The sequence below is a fragment of the Sciurus vulgaris genome (genome assembly GCF_902686455.1).
Source record: "Sciurus vulgaris genome assembly, chromosome: 6".
NCBI classification, from domain to species: domain Eukaryota; kingdom Metazoa; phylum Chordata; class Mammalia; order Rodentia; family Sciuridae; genus Sciurus; species Sciurus vulgaris.
Window position 1 is genome coordinate 76,163,124 of NC_136466.1, and position 15,605 is coordinate 76,178,728.

Genomic DNA, 15,605 nt, shown 5'->3' on the forward strand with positions numbered 1-15,605 from the left:
GTTCGTTTGTCTTTTTTCAATCCCCCATCATCCCTCACCAGTTTCTGAATTAATGGCTGTGCTGGATGTGGCAGATTCCAATATCTGGAGAAAATTGAATTCAAAGATATCTTAAAACTGGACTTACTGCTATGAGTAATAGTGGTAATGTCTTATTTTTCTGAAATAGTTTTTAAAAAGGGGCTTCTTTCTTTGGATGGCATTTTTAATGTTTTAGTTTTCAATTTATTTAAAATTATATATATTTATCATGTACATTGTTTTGAAATATATATTCATATATATTATGTATATGTACATATTTACCACTTTCTCTCTCTTGCTTTCTTTCACGCACACACACAAACACACACACATACATTGTAGAATGACCAAATCAAGTTTATTAAAACATGTACTACCTCATATGGTTATTATATTTGTTGCAGAAGATATGAACAAATGTGCTATATTATTATTATTCACATATATCCTATATTATTATTAAATAGAGTTACCATGTTGTGCAATAGAGCTCTTGAACATTTCCTTCGTATCCAACTGAAAATTTGCTTGGACCAACATATCCCCAAGTCAGCTCACAGCCACTGGTAACCACCATTCTGCTCTCTATTTCTGTGAAATCTGATTTTTTTAGGTTCCAGATGCAAGAGAGATTGTGCAGTATTTCTTTTTTTTCTGTGCCTGGATTATTTCACTTAACATTTAAGTCCTGCAGTTTCCTCCATGTTATTTCAAGTGACAGACTTCTCTTCTTTGTTCAAGGCAAAATGGTGTTTCATTGGTTGTCTGTGCTGCATTTTCTTCATCTGTTCATCTGCTGATGGTTTATTCCATATCTTTGCCTTTGTGACAAGTGCTGCAATAAATGTGGGTGTGCAGTTATCTCTTTGACATATTGTTTCATTTCCTTTGAATATACAGAAGTGGGATGATGGTAACATATCTGTGTGCAAGACTTTCACCTTATTCTTTTAAAGTATTTGGGGATTTGTTTGTTCTTTATGTTTTTTTTTATGTTACTCCTTCCCATCCTCTGAATTTCATAGCAATCCATACTTGCTCACCTGTCTTCTATTTTATTTTTCTCAGTGCTTTAAACTTTTCTCTTCCCAGTTCCCGTCTTGAGAAAACTATATTGTACACATTTTACACTTTCATTTTATCTAAATAACTCAATAGACAATCTTTTAACAGTAATTTAATTGAACTCAGAAGATCTTGGAATACTAAAGACATTAAATTACATGTTTATATGCAGAAAAACATTTTCCATTTCTATATTTTTTATGAGAGGATTTATAGGCATCTAAAATGAATCCTGAGTGACTGGTAATGAACTGCATGAAGATGAATAATATTCAATAAAAAATTTAAAACCTAAAATGAAAATAGGCAGCACCAAACTTATTTATGAGAAAAATTCCCAGTCTGAACATATTGTGAACATTAAAAAAATTATAACACATGACATTTTACTTGCATCTTCATGTATTATTGATTCCATCCAAAGAAAACATGCCTCTAGCCATTTCAAAAGAAATAATTAAAAATCAGTCACAGATATAATTACATATAAGTAGGTAATTTCTAAATATAGCTTTTTCTTGAATAAATGTTGCTTATGGATTTTTTCTCTTTTTTGATATTAAATGCAATAAAAAATGACATGCATCAAACCATAACATGGTATATTCAATTTTCATGATTTGTGTAACAGTTAAAATAAATTAAAAGGAAAAAAATTAAAATTAAATGTTAAAACATCTTCATATTAAGCTAAATACAAAGTCTTTGTTTTGCACTTAAAATTTTTATTCCATAGAAATATTTTGTTCAATTAAATGAAAATGAAGATTTTGCACAGAAAAATGATAGTCTTTTAAAATAAAATATATATTATTTCAACCACTTAATTTATTATTAAATACATTTTATAAATGCTTATGAAATTCTTGTGTGACAGGTGTATGAAATTTAAAATATAAACTTTTTATCATTTTCAAAATGTCAGGACTGGATTCACAAATGCTTAATTGTTCATCTTATTGAGAATTATTATCATGATCTTTTCAGAAACTACATTCTTTCCTCATAAAGTTTATTTTTATTTAACAAAAGAATGAAACATTCATAAAAGAAAATGAACATGCATTTAATCTATTATTTAATGATAATCATTTTTCCTTTCAACTCGTTACTTTTTTCTCTTCTTTCCACAGGCTGAATTAAACAATCCAACTGATCCCTTTACCAGATATAGTTCAAAAGTTTCATCAAACATAGAGGAAGATGTTTTCTCTAAATACATTGGATGGAGAATTGCCAACACACTTTCCAAACTATTGGTTCCATCTCTTGATGCCCATGTTCTCCCTTCAATGAAACCAGTGGTCAAACAGGATCGAAAGAAATATCTAAGTAAAAAACAGGAGTCCATGAAGAAAAGGTTCCTATATTTTAGAGTAAGGTAAGTGAAACACTATTAGCTCTTTTATTTAAATATATCTCAAAGTCACAGAAATTATAGATAATCGTGTATCACATTATTGAACTCAGTTTCTCTTCTCCAATTCAAATCTTGGTTTCATTACCTTCTAAATATTCTATCCTGACCAAGTTACTTTCAGTAAGTTATGCCTTTTCAGAGACTATTTTCTAGTGTTTAAAATAGTTAGTATGCGATATAAATCAATGTTAAAGTAATTATTGTGTGGAAGTCTATCAGATTAAAAACAGGAATTACATCATTAAATATTCTAAGTTTTAAGACTATATTCATTTTACATGTATGTATACATGCATGTATGTATATGTGTTCAATACACATTTAATGAATCTAACAGAGTCTTAAACATAGTGAACATTCAATGAGTGATAGGTATGAGGATAATTTTTATTTTTTGTATTTTGATCCCTTAAAACTTCTTTAAATTTACTTGTAATGACTTCCTAAAGCCACAGACTTAAAAAAGTTAAAGGGGATAATTTTCAATGGTAGATTTACTTCCCATTCTTAGGATTTTTGTTACCAGTTAACACAGTTAGATATTTCCCAGACTGATGCTCATTTGGCAGATGAAAATGTAGATGAAGAATCACTCTGTTGCTATTTAACTCAAGCCCCATGTTTTATAATTTTAGATCTTTCGGCAAAGTTTTAATCAAGACAATGTTTTATTTATTCTTTAAACCAAGTCACTCTTAGAGGATGTTACATTGTTCATTTTTCTTATTAAGAGCACAATGAAATCAGATTTCTTTGTATTTTTAACAATTCATTTTTCATGTTTTGATTCTCTGCAGAGCAGTATCTGCATGGTAGATTATAATTGAAAATTGTTAGATTGCACTTTGATTTCAATTTTGCCATTCTCAGTTTCTTTTTCTTGATTATATCTGCTTTATCTTGTCCATGCCTTAGATATTGCATTTGATTGTCTTTGTGTCATCTTACCATCTAATCTGAGTCTTTTGTTCCTGGACTAAAGGAATTGACCCCAGCAAAGAAACTTAGTTGGTCTAAATAGTTGCTGCTCTTTCCGTTGCAAACATAGGCAATTTTCTCATTATTACTTTTGATACAATAGATATTTTCCTCAGTGTCCATGTTCCCTAATTTATTTAACCAGCTTTATTGGTTGGCATTTAGATTGTCGATTGTCCACAAATACAGACAGAGCCACAAATATAACCTTTTACAACATGTCATTTTTACATGCAAGGTAAATTCTCAAAAGAGATGATTCCTGGGTCAATGTCTGTATGCCTTTGAAATGTTAGGTACTTCCAAATTTCCTCTCAGAGTACTTGTGCAAATTTATATCTCTAGCAGAAATGTATGTGAATGTATGTTTTCTATAGAGGGTGTCAATAAATATTTGAGCTTTGACAATCTGAAATATAAAATTCGGTTTCTAAATATAGTCTTAATTTTTATTCTTTAGGATGAGTGGGTCGAACACCTTTCATGTGTTAAGAGCTTTTTGATTTTGTTTATTTAGAAGCTAACTCATTTTCCCCTCATTTCTTCACTGAATTTTTGTCTTTTTTACCTGACTTTCAGAGAACTATTTATTATTGTACATGTCACTTTGTCCATGGCAAAGGCTACAGATTTTTCCCCACCATTTTAATTTATCTTTTAATTTCATTTATAATATTTTTACAATAGATTCTTTTCCTAAGAAATATGGTTTGTTAATTTTCCCTATAGTTTATGGGGCTTGGGGTCTTTTGTTTTGTTTCTCAGTCTATTTAGTAAAGTTTTTTTTTCTATTTAAGATTAAAATCTTATCACTTTGTCGTCTGTGTTTTTTAAGATAGTCTATAAAATGTAATCATTGGTCCACTTGAAAGTTTTTTTTTTTAAAGATGATACGATTTAGATATGAAGTGTCCCCCAAAGACTCATGTGTTGAAGGCTTGGTCCCCAATGCAGCAACGTTTAGAGGTATGGCTTTGGGGAAATGATTGGATCATAAAGGTGTTAACCTCATCAACAAACTAACTTGATGAAGATGACATCATACCTGAATGAATAATTAGGAAGAGGGGACCAATGGAAGGAAGAAGGTCGCTGGGTCCCTTGGCCCCTTCTCTCTCTCCTGTCTTCCTGACTGCCATGAGGTGAGCAACTTTCCTCCATCACAACCTTCTTCTTTGGCTCACACCAAAAGCAATCGATTTGGCTAACCATGAACTATAATCACTGAAACATGAGCCAAAATAAACCTTTCTTTCTTTAAGTTGTTCTTCGGTGTTTGCTCAAAGTGACAAAAAGCTGTCTAACACTTGGTGTGAAGAGTAGATCCACATGGGCTGTTCAGCTCTCCCCATAATTTTTATTGAGTCATCCATTTACCTTCACCACTTTTCTAGATATTGAATATTATCTTTTCCAAATACCAAATTCTTGTGTCTAATTCTGGATTTTTGAATTCTATTTCTTTGTTCCAAGCTATTTCAAAGATGTTCCCAGAATATGACTTCATAACATATTTAAATACGTGAATTTAGTTATTTTAAATATATGTTAATATAGATCAAGTTAGTTGAATATTGCTACTTCATTTTGGATTTTTCCCTCAGCTCTTGTGGTTTATTCATTTTTTTACATCACCTTTAAAGGTAGTTTTTCTAATTCTAACAGGTACTTATTCAAATACTCAGGTTACTTTAAATTTTAAAAAACTTTATAAAACATACATTGCCATGCTTTTGAGGATTAACATCTCTAACAACATGACTTACTATTTCCATTTATTCAGAATTCCTTTTTCACCCTTCAACACTGCTTAAATATTTTCATATATGCATTTCATTTTTTGATAAGGTCATTACTAAGTATTTCATCTGTTTTATTGTTAATATAATCTTTTCTCCAAATTAGACTCCCACAGGCTACTCCTTATATATGTTCAATGCTGTTGCATTCTATGGATTAATTACATACCTTACTACCTTAGTAAGTTCATTTACTGAGATTTTTTTACTTGATTCACAATTATATTAGTTGCAGACAGTTTATTTTTTTTATTTCTTTTTTTGGTATGATTGTGATTTTTATTTTTCATCAATGTATATTAATTTTGCAGAAATAATAGGTTTCATTGTAGCATATTGTCCATGCATATATCATGTTATAATTTTACCTCCTTTCTCTTATATATTTTATTCTCAGTATGCTAGTAAAATAATAATAAAAGTGAACATTTCTCTGTCCCTATTTTTACTAAGAAAACTTCTAGTGTTTTCCAGTTAATCATGATGAGGTTTTAGAACTATATATTCTCATAATCATTAAGTACTTTTATAAAAATATTTGGACACTCTATAAGAAACTCATTTTAGATTTGCGAACATGTAGGGTGAAATTTAAGAAATAGAAAAGGATACTATATGAAAAATGGTAACCAGAAGAGAGCTAAGGTAGTTATATCAAACAAAATAGATAACAGGTAAAAAAAACTGTCACAAAAAAGCTACATTAATAAAAGGATTAATCAGTCAGCAAGTTATAACAGCTATAAATATATACATAACTAATATGAGAACCTAAGTATAAAAAGGAAAGGTTGATGTAATTGAAGGGAGAAAGAATAATATCAGAGTAATGGAAAACTTAAATATTCTACAGTCAATAATTGATAGAAGAATCAAATAGAAGATGGATATGGAAATACTAGGCTTGAACAGTAGTATAGATCAGATGGACCTACCAGGCAAATAAAGAACATTTACCTGAATAACAGCAGCATTCATAGTTCTTCTCAGGTGCCACAGAACTTTCTCCCAGTAGACCACATTATAAAAAGTGTTAACATATCCAAGAAGACTGAAACCACAAGTTTCTTTTCCATCCACAATAGGGTAAAGCTACAAATCAATGGAACAAAACAAGATAATTCACAAATGCTTAGAAATTAAACATCACACTTGAGCTATCATTGAGTCAAAAAATAAACAAAAAAGGAAATTAGAAAACATCTTAAAAGAAATAGAAATGGATCAACATAAAAAGACTTAAAAGTACTGCAAGTGTTGTTCATAAATACCTACATTAAAAAAGAAGAAAGATTTTATATAAGAACCCTAACTTTGTATCTCAAAGAGAAAGGAAATGAAGAAAAAAATAACCCAATGTTAACAGACAGAAAAAAGCAAGGTTTGGTTAAAATAAAGGAGGGAGAATAAAAAAATAGAAAAGTCAAAAAGATAAGCAAAATGGGCAAGAGACTTTTGATATACTGATTGAAGAAAAGAAGAATCGAAAATATCAGAAATAAAAGAGACTTTCAACAGGTACCCACAGAAATATAAAAGACCAGAAGAGACAATTATGAATAATGATTGAAAACAAACTGAATGACCTAGAAACATACTACTAGAAACATAACCTACTAAGTCTACACCATGAGGAAATATTAAGTTCAAACACACCTATAACTATTGTGGATATTGAATTAGCAATCAAACAACCCCCAACAAAGGAAAACTTGGCAGAAGATGGCTAAACAAATCCAAATTCTACCAAACATTGGAAGAAGAATTAATGCCAATCTTTCACACACTTTTACAAAAATTGAAAAGGAGAAAAAAATTTCCAGACTTGTTTTAAAAGGCCAGCATTATCATTATTCCAAAGCCAGAAAATAGATACAAAAATTCTCAACAATATGCTAGCAAACAGAATCTAGCAGCTTACTGAAGGGGGTGGTTATTCCAGGGATTCACGGATAGTTCAAAATATAAAAATCAATTAATATGATATAAACATTAACAGAATGCAAGATTAAAAATCATGGTTATCTTAATATATAGTGAAAATCTATTTGACAAAATTCAAACAATTTCACGATGAATACTATTACCACATTTGGGAATAAAAGGAATGTGCTTCAACATAATAAAGACTGTAAATTAAAAATTCACTTCTAGCATCACACTCAATGGTAAAAACAAAATTTGTTAAAAATATAAGATCAGCAATATGACAAAGGATTCCATTGTTGTTAGTTCTATTCAACATGATACTAGAAGTCTTAGAGTAATTACATAAGAAAAAAGAAAAAAAAGACATTCATTTTAGAAAGTAAGAACTAGAAATTTTATTACTTGCATTATTTGATCTTATATAGAGATAATTTTAAAGATTGTACCAAAAATCATTAGAACAAATGAATTCAATAAAATTGTAAAATGTAAGGTCTTCTTCAAATTCTTTCTTTAGTGTTCTGTAGTGTTCCTTGTGGAGGTCTTTCACCTCTTTTGTTAAGTTGATTCCCAAGTATTTTTTATTCTTTCTGAAATAAAGGGGTAGTTTTCCTGTTTTCTCTTTCAGTGGATTCATCGATGATGTACAGGAATATATTTGATGTATGGGTGTCAATTTTATATCCTGCTACTTTGTTGAATTCATTTATTAGTTCTAGAACTTTTCTGGTGGAAAGTTTTGGATCCTCATGTCATCAGCAGGCATTTGCATAGGCAGAATCATCATTGTCAAAATGACCATGCTACCAAAAGCATTATACAGATTTAATGCAATTCCCATTGAAACTCTATTGACATTCTTTATAGAAATAGAAAAAGCAATCATAAAATTCATTTGGAGATATAAGAGACCCAGAATAAAAGTAATCCTAAGCAAGAAAACTGAAGCAGAAGGCTTCACGATACCAGACCTTAAATTATACTACAGAACAATAGTAACAAAAACAGCATGGTATTGGTACCAAAATAGATACACAGACAAATGGTACAGAATAGAAGACACAGAGACAAACCCATAACACATAAATACAGTTATCACATACTAGACAAAGGTGCCAAAAACAGACATTGGAAAAAAGATAACCTCTTCAACAAGTGGTGCTGGGAAAACCAGAGATTTATATGAAACAAAATGAAATTGAACACTTATCTTTCACCATGCATGAAACTCAGTTCAAAGTGGATCAAAGACTTAGGCACTAAGACAGAGACCCTGTGCCTAATAGTAGAAAAATAGACCAGAATCTGCACCATGTCGGTTTAGGAAGTAACTTCCTTAACCAGTCTCCTAAAGTGCAAGAAATAAAATCAAGAATCAATACATGGGATGGAATCAAACTAAAGAGCTTGTTCACAGCAAAGGAAATAATCAATAACATGAAGAGAGAATCTACAGAAGGGGAGAAAATCTTTGCCAAATGTACCTCGGATAGAGCACTAATCTCCAGGATATATAAAGAACTCAAAAAACTTAACACCAAAAAAACAAATAACCCAATCAATAAATGGGCTAAGGAACTGAATAGACACTTGACAGAAGAAGAAATGCAATTAATCAACAAATATATGAAAAAATGTTCAACATCTCTAGCAATTAGAGAAATGCAAATCAAAACTACTCTATGATTTAATCTCGCTCCAGTCAGAATGACAGTTATTAAGAACAGAAGCAAGAATACGTGTGAATGAGACTGTGGGGAAAAGGTACACTCATACATTGCTGGTAGGACTGCAAATTGTTGCAACTACTCTGGAAAGCAGTATGGAGATTCCTCAGAAAACTTGGAATGGAACCACCATTTGGCCCAGCTATCACACTCCTAGATTTATACCTAGGACTTAAAATCAGCATACTACAGTGACACAGTCACATCAATGTTTATAGCAGCTCAATTCACAATAGGTAAACTATGAAACCAACCTAGGTGCCCCTCAATGGAAAAACAGATAAAGAAATTGTGGTGTATATACATGATGAAATATTACTCGGCCTTAAAGAGGAATGCAATTATGGCATTTTCAGGTGAATGCATGGATCTGGAGAATATCATGCTAAGAGAAATAAGAAAAATCCCCAAATCCAAAGACCAAATGTTTTCTCTGATATGTAGATGCTAATTCACAATAAATGCTAGGGAAAAATAGAGGCACTTTGCATTAGGCAGAAGGGAGTGAAGGGAGGGGAGTGGGCACAGGGTAGGAAGGGTAGTAGAATGAATCAGACATTATTACCATATGTACATATATGAATGAGTACATGACCCGTGTGATTCTACATCATGTACAACCCGAAGAATGAGAAGTTACACTCCATTTATGTATGATGTGTCAAAATGCATTCTACTGTCATGTATAAATAATTAGAACAAATTTAAAAAGTCATCATGGGATTAAAAAATGTAGAATGTAAAATCAACATACAAAAATCAACTCATTTCTATATGTGAACAACAAACTCTGTCAGAGAGAAATTAGGAAAACAGTCACATTCACAATAGTACCCCCTCCAAAATAAAATAGTTAGGAATAAACTGAACTAAGGATGTACATACTTTTGTATTTAAAACTGCAAAACATTGATGAAAAAATTTAAAAAGACAGAAACAAATGAAAGATATACTGTGTTCATGCACTGGAAAATATAATACTGTTCAAATGTCAGTACTAACCATAGAAATCAACAGATTTGGTAAAATTTCTACCAAAAACGTAATGACATTTTTTGTTTGTAAATATTTCATTTTCTTCCTTTCTAATTTATTTTTATTGGCACATTATAATTATACATAACAGTGGGGATCATTGTGCCATATTTGTACATGCATGTAATTTGATTAATCTCTTTCCCCTGTACCTTCCCTTTCTCTCCACTCTCCTTTGTCCTGATCTGTTTGCCATATTCTAGGAATCCCACTTCTATTTTTATTATTATTATTTGAATTAGTGTCTAATTGTATGTTTCCAATAAGTATAAAAAAATCTCTAAGAAATTTGTATGGAACCACAAATTATCATGAATAGCTAAGTCATATTGAGAAAGAGCAAAAATGGTAGGCATCACACTTCTTGATTTCCCATTTAACCAATTCTTATTTTATGTATTTGTGTAAATTATTACTTAAGTTTCAAAATCATGGGTATTTTATTTCCCAGAGGTATACTTTATTGCCAGTCTTTAGCAAGACCAGTAGGTAGGCTTCTCTTTTGTGTATGAAAATAGCCAACAGAAAATGCTTGAGAAGGATTTGTCGAAATTTTACATAATTTTTTTCAAGAATTCAAAAGTCATTAGGAAGATATGTAGATTTGTGCTTTAGAATTGCACAGCCTGGACCTTAGTGAGTCTGGAGTGCAGAGATAAATAATACAAACTGCTTTAGCCTATGTTATCCTTTTTTGTAAAATTGCAACATGATCAAAGTACAATGCCAACTTCCAATGTCACGGGTATTGGGATCTACTTTAGAATCTTCAAATGTGTTCGGTATATTCTCAAAGACCACAAAAATGGAAGACATTCAGTTGGGAGTCACAGAGAACATTGAACAACTCTCCTTAATTTCACATCAAGAACAGTTAAAGGAAGAGATAACCAGAAAAGCATTAGAAAAATATAAGAAACTGAATATTAACAAAAGGAGATGAAAGAAACAGCAAGGAAAAGAGGAAAGAATAAAAGGCACATGGAGATGAGTGCCTGCTAGACACAAGAGAAAAGAAAGGGTGAAGACAAGGGGATACACTGACAATGTCTGGGGACAGGAAAAGCAGAAAAACAGGAATGAAAATCCTAAGTACAGGGCTGGGGATGTAGCTCAATGGTAGAGCATTGCCTAGCAGGTACAAGGTCCTAGGTTCAATGCCAGCACCACAAATGGATGGAACTGGAGAATATCATGCTAAGTGAAATAAGCCAATCCCAGAAAACCAAAGGCTGAATGTTTTCCCTGATAAGTGGATGAGGGTACATATTGGGAGTGGAGGGGTGGTGGGTAAGAGAAGAATGGAGGAACTTTGGATTATGTAGAGGGAGGAGGAGGAGGGGGTATGAAAAATCATGGAATGAGACAGACATCATTACCCTATGTACATGTATGATTACACAAATGGTATGAAGCTACATCGTGCATAACCAAATGAAAAGTTGTATCTATTTGTGTACAATGAATCAAATGCAGTCTGTAAAAAAATTTATACAAAAACATCTGAATTATAAGCTCTCAAATATGTCTTATACAATGGGTTGGGTGAATCACTAATAAAATAATAATTTCTTCTAGGAAAAAAAAGTGAAAAATTATAAGCACAAAGAAAATTAAATCTGACCAGAAAGAGATATGCTGAGAATGAAGGTTACTGAGGAACATGCACATGGTTTCAGACACAGGAAAAAAAATTTGCAAAGTCTGAGAGGAATAAGACAAAGGAGAGTGGAGTGGGATTAAGACCCCAAAAGTCCTGTAGGTTTTGAAGGATTAGTAAATTAAACTTCTCATCAGAGCCTACAGTTCATTAAGTAAATGACAATCATTCATCACTGGTCTATGAAAAAATGTTATCCGCTTATCCATTTTTTCACAGCTCATTACAGGCTCCATAATTAAATTTAGTGTCTTTCTCCTGCAAATGAGAGAGCCTCAGCAGTACAGCAGCTTCAGAGTCCCTCTAGCAGGAATGCCCCATGTTGCCAGCTCCATAGTGTACATAGCATGCGCACTACAGCATTCACAGGGCAGCATGGGGACATTTACTCCTAGAGTCCTGCATATTGCCTGCTCCTTTAGGGGCAAGCTCATGTCTAAGTACAAAAGAGATGACTGGAATAGGGGATGACACAAAGACCAAGGCTAGGTCAGACCTGGCTGAGCAGTCTATACTCTGTTGGGTTATGGCATATACTGCTTTCCTATTAGTTGTTGAAAACTAGTTTAAATCTAGGCTATGTGTTGAAAAAAATGTCTGTGGTTCACTATATACTAAGTGCCAGAAATTCTATTTCTTCCATTTGTTTGGTTGTCCATCAAACCAGCAATCCCATTGGAAGCTTTTATAATTATTTCTTCACCTCTTCCCATTTCTAGACCTACAAACTTGGAACTAATGGAGCTGGTGGACTTCTGAGCACATTGCAGCTCCACAGGCCTAAGTATACTTAAACCCCAGAAATTGCCAGTCTTTAGACCCCGGAAATGTCTGTGTTCAGTGTCACATCATCAAATCCTCATGTAGTGTATCTAGAAATTTCTATTCTGTGTTTTCAACAAGTAGAAATCAAAAAACAATAAACATCAAGAGTCCTATAGAAGATAGGGTACATTTAAAATGTAAGAGAATAAAAAATTTAAGATAATATGGCTCTTTATTGCTTTTGGAACTTTAAAGCATTCTCATTTCAGTGTGAAAATCTGAAAATTTACTAGTAAGGAGAAAAATGGGAGCTTTCTTACCAATGAATCATCTGCTGCATTTCACAACCTGTATTTTTTTTCCAAAAATATTTTGCCTTGTAATTTTAGCCTGTATATTATTTGAAAGTACAAACCATGGTTTAGCTTATTAATTAGTTGTAAAAAGGAATATGGCTTCTTATATGTTCATAAACTTGTATTTTTCTCTGAGTGATTTACAAGTTTAACTTGTTATATAAAAAATTAAAAAGAAGTGATTATTTTGCTTCTGTATATTAAAATATTTGTGTTTTACTTTAAGTTAGTAGGACATGTCATTGAATGCATGCTCTTTTTGCCCTTAAGCATTTTTTAATGAAAAAATCACCGTGACTCTTTACTATATCATAAAAACTGCAGCCAAAAAACCAAGTATAAAATACTTCCACTTCAAAGTATAGTATTTCCTTTTTCTCTCTTTGTCAGGAAAACTATCTTAAAGTTTACCTTAAGGCTGAGAATTTAGAACTCTGAAGACCAAATTTTCAAATACCATTTCTAAACATTTTTTGCTTCTGAATATCTTTTAAGTGTATTTTCTACTCATATACCTTAAATCTCTAAAAACTCACAACTAGTTATTTGCATATATATATATATATGTATATATGAAGACTAGGAGAAGACTAACTTGAAACTTCATCACTGGTTATGCATAGTTTACTCAAACTTTATTTTAGAGGACTTTTTTCATCTGACCAGTACCTGGAAGAAGTTCAGGCAAAAGCAGCAATGATGGACTGAGAACATCTGTCATTTGGGGGGAGATTTTACACAGCTGACTTCCTAAACAGGGTGACCAAATGCAAGGGAAAGCTCCTGCCCTACAGCTTTCTTTCTTTTTCTTTTTTCTTTTTTTCTCCTTAAACTTTTGTTTTAATGGGTCTCAAAATTCTGTGATACGGGGCGATCCAAGATGGCGGACTAGAGGGTGACTGCATCTCCAGTTGCCCCAGAACCCAGGATTCAAGAAGGGGAGGCATTGAGAGTCTCGGACTAAAATAGAACCACGGGGTGAGTCTCCCCCACCCAGTGAAGCTCAGCTAGGTGGCAGGCCCAGATTCGAGTGCCTTATTAGAGTGGGACAGGGCAGATAGCGTCTCCCCCAGGCAGCTCTGTGCAGTCTGGTGGTGGGCTCTGCCCACAGGGACAGATCCTCTAGCCTCTCGGAACAGGTCCCCCAGTGAGAGCTCTTCTGCACAGAAGCAGTGCGGCCAGCTCCGGCCCACCCGGCCAGCTCCAGCCCACCCCACTGCCAGATCTAGCCCACCCGCAGGTTGCTTCAGTGACCAGCACAGGGCACCAGGGACTTCCCCAAGCAGCCCAGCCCCCCTCCAGCGGGAAGTGCCTCTCTAGGCTAGCTTCTTGGGGCAAATCACCCAGTGAGAGCCTGTCTACACAGAGCCAGCCACAAGTCCCCAAGCCAGTGGAGACCTCCGACCTACAACCAGCCTCTGGAACCAGGGCTGTGCAACAGGAGACCTCTCCAGGTCTCTCTCCCTGGAACCAGTAGCGGGCTAGGGGCAATGTTCTTCGGAAGCACTGCATTATCAAATTAATCCAAGACTTCTGGCTACTGAAGGCTGGTGGGTGATACACTGGAAATCTGCAGGGTCACTATAAGCCAATAGAGGAAATCTACAATATCACAGAGTCCCATTGACATCTGACCAATATGAGAAAACAAGGGAAGAAAATGTCCAAAACAAACCTAGATACTATATCAATAAAACCCAAAGACAGCACAGCAGAAGAAATGTCCGAAAGGGAGTTCAGAATGTACATAATTAAAACAATCAGGGAAGCAAACGAGGAGATGAAAGAACAAATGCAGGCATTAAATGAACGCACTAATCAACAGTTAAAAGAGCAAATTATGGAAGCAAAAGAGCATTTCAATAAAGAGTTAGAGATACTGAAAAAAACAAACGAACGGAAATTCTTGAAATGAAGGAAACAATAAACCAAGTTAAAAACGCCATAGAAAGCATAAACAATAGGATAGATCACCTGGAAGACAGAACTTCAGATATTGAAGACAAAATATTTAATCTTGAAAACAAGGTTGACCAAACAGAGAAGATGGTAAGAAATCATGAACAGAATCTACAAGAATTATGGGATATCATGAAGAGGCCAAATTTAAGAATAATTGGAATTGAGGAAGGCTTAGAGAAACAAACCAAAGGAATGAACAATCTATTCAATGAAATAATGTCAGAAAATTTCCCAAATCTCAAGAATGAAATGGAAAACCAAGTACAAGAGGCTTATAGGACTCCAAATATGCAAAATTACAACAGACCTATACCAAGGCACATTATTATGAAAATACCTAACATTCAAAATAAAGACAGAATTTTAAAGGCCGCGAGAGAAAAGAATCAGATTACATTCAGGGGGAAACCAATAAGAATATCAGCAGATTTTTCAATCCAGAACCTAAAAGCTAGAAGGGCCTGGAACAACATTTACCAAGCCCTGAAAGAAAATGGATGCCAACCAAGAATTTTATACCAAGCAAAACTTACTTTCAGATTTGAGGATGAGATAAAATCCTTCCACGATAAACAAAAGCTAAAGGAATTTACTAAAAGAAAGGCGGCATTACAGAACATTCTCAGCAAAATATTCCATGAGGAAGAGATGAAAAACAACGATGTAAATCAGCAACGGGAGGAACTAGCCTAAAGGAATAGCCAAATAAAGGAGAAACCAAATCATGTCAAAAAACAAAAATGAGTCCAATGACTAGGAATACAAATCATATCACAATAATAACTGTGAATGTTAATGGCCTGAACTCATCAATCAAAAGACATAGACTGGCAGATTGGATTAAAAAGAAAAATCCAACAATATGCTGCCTGCAAGAGACCCATC

At 33.3% G+C, this 15,605-nt stretch overlaps 1 protein-coding gene across 2 annotated transcripts in view; it reads left to right on the plus strand.

Moving 5' to 3' along the window:
* The window catches only part of TMEM232 (transmembrane protein 232), a 326,537-nt gene that overhangs the window by 180,184 nt on the left and 130,748 nt on the right, over nt 1–15,605 (plus strand). For both annotated transcript variants that reach the window (XM_079143528.1, XM_079143529.1), the window contains exon 14: nt 2,223–2,470. In XM_079143528.1, coding sequence (XP_078999654.1) covers nt 2,223–2,470 — 248 coding nt within the window. The remainder of the gene's footprint in view (nt 1–2,222; nt 2,471–15,605) is intronic.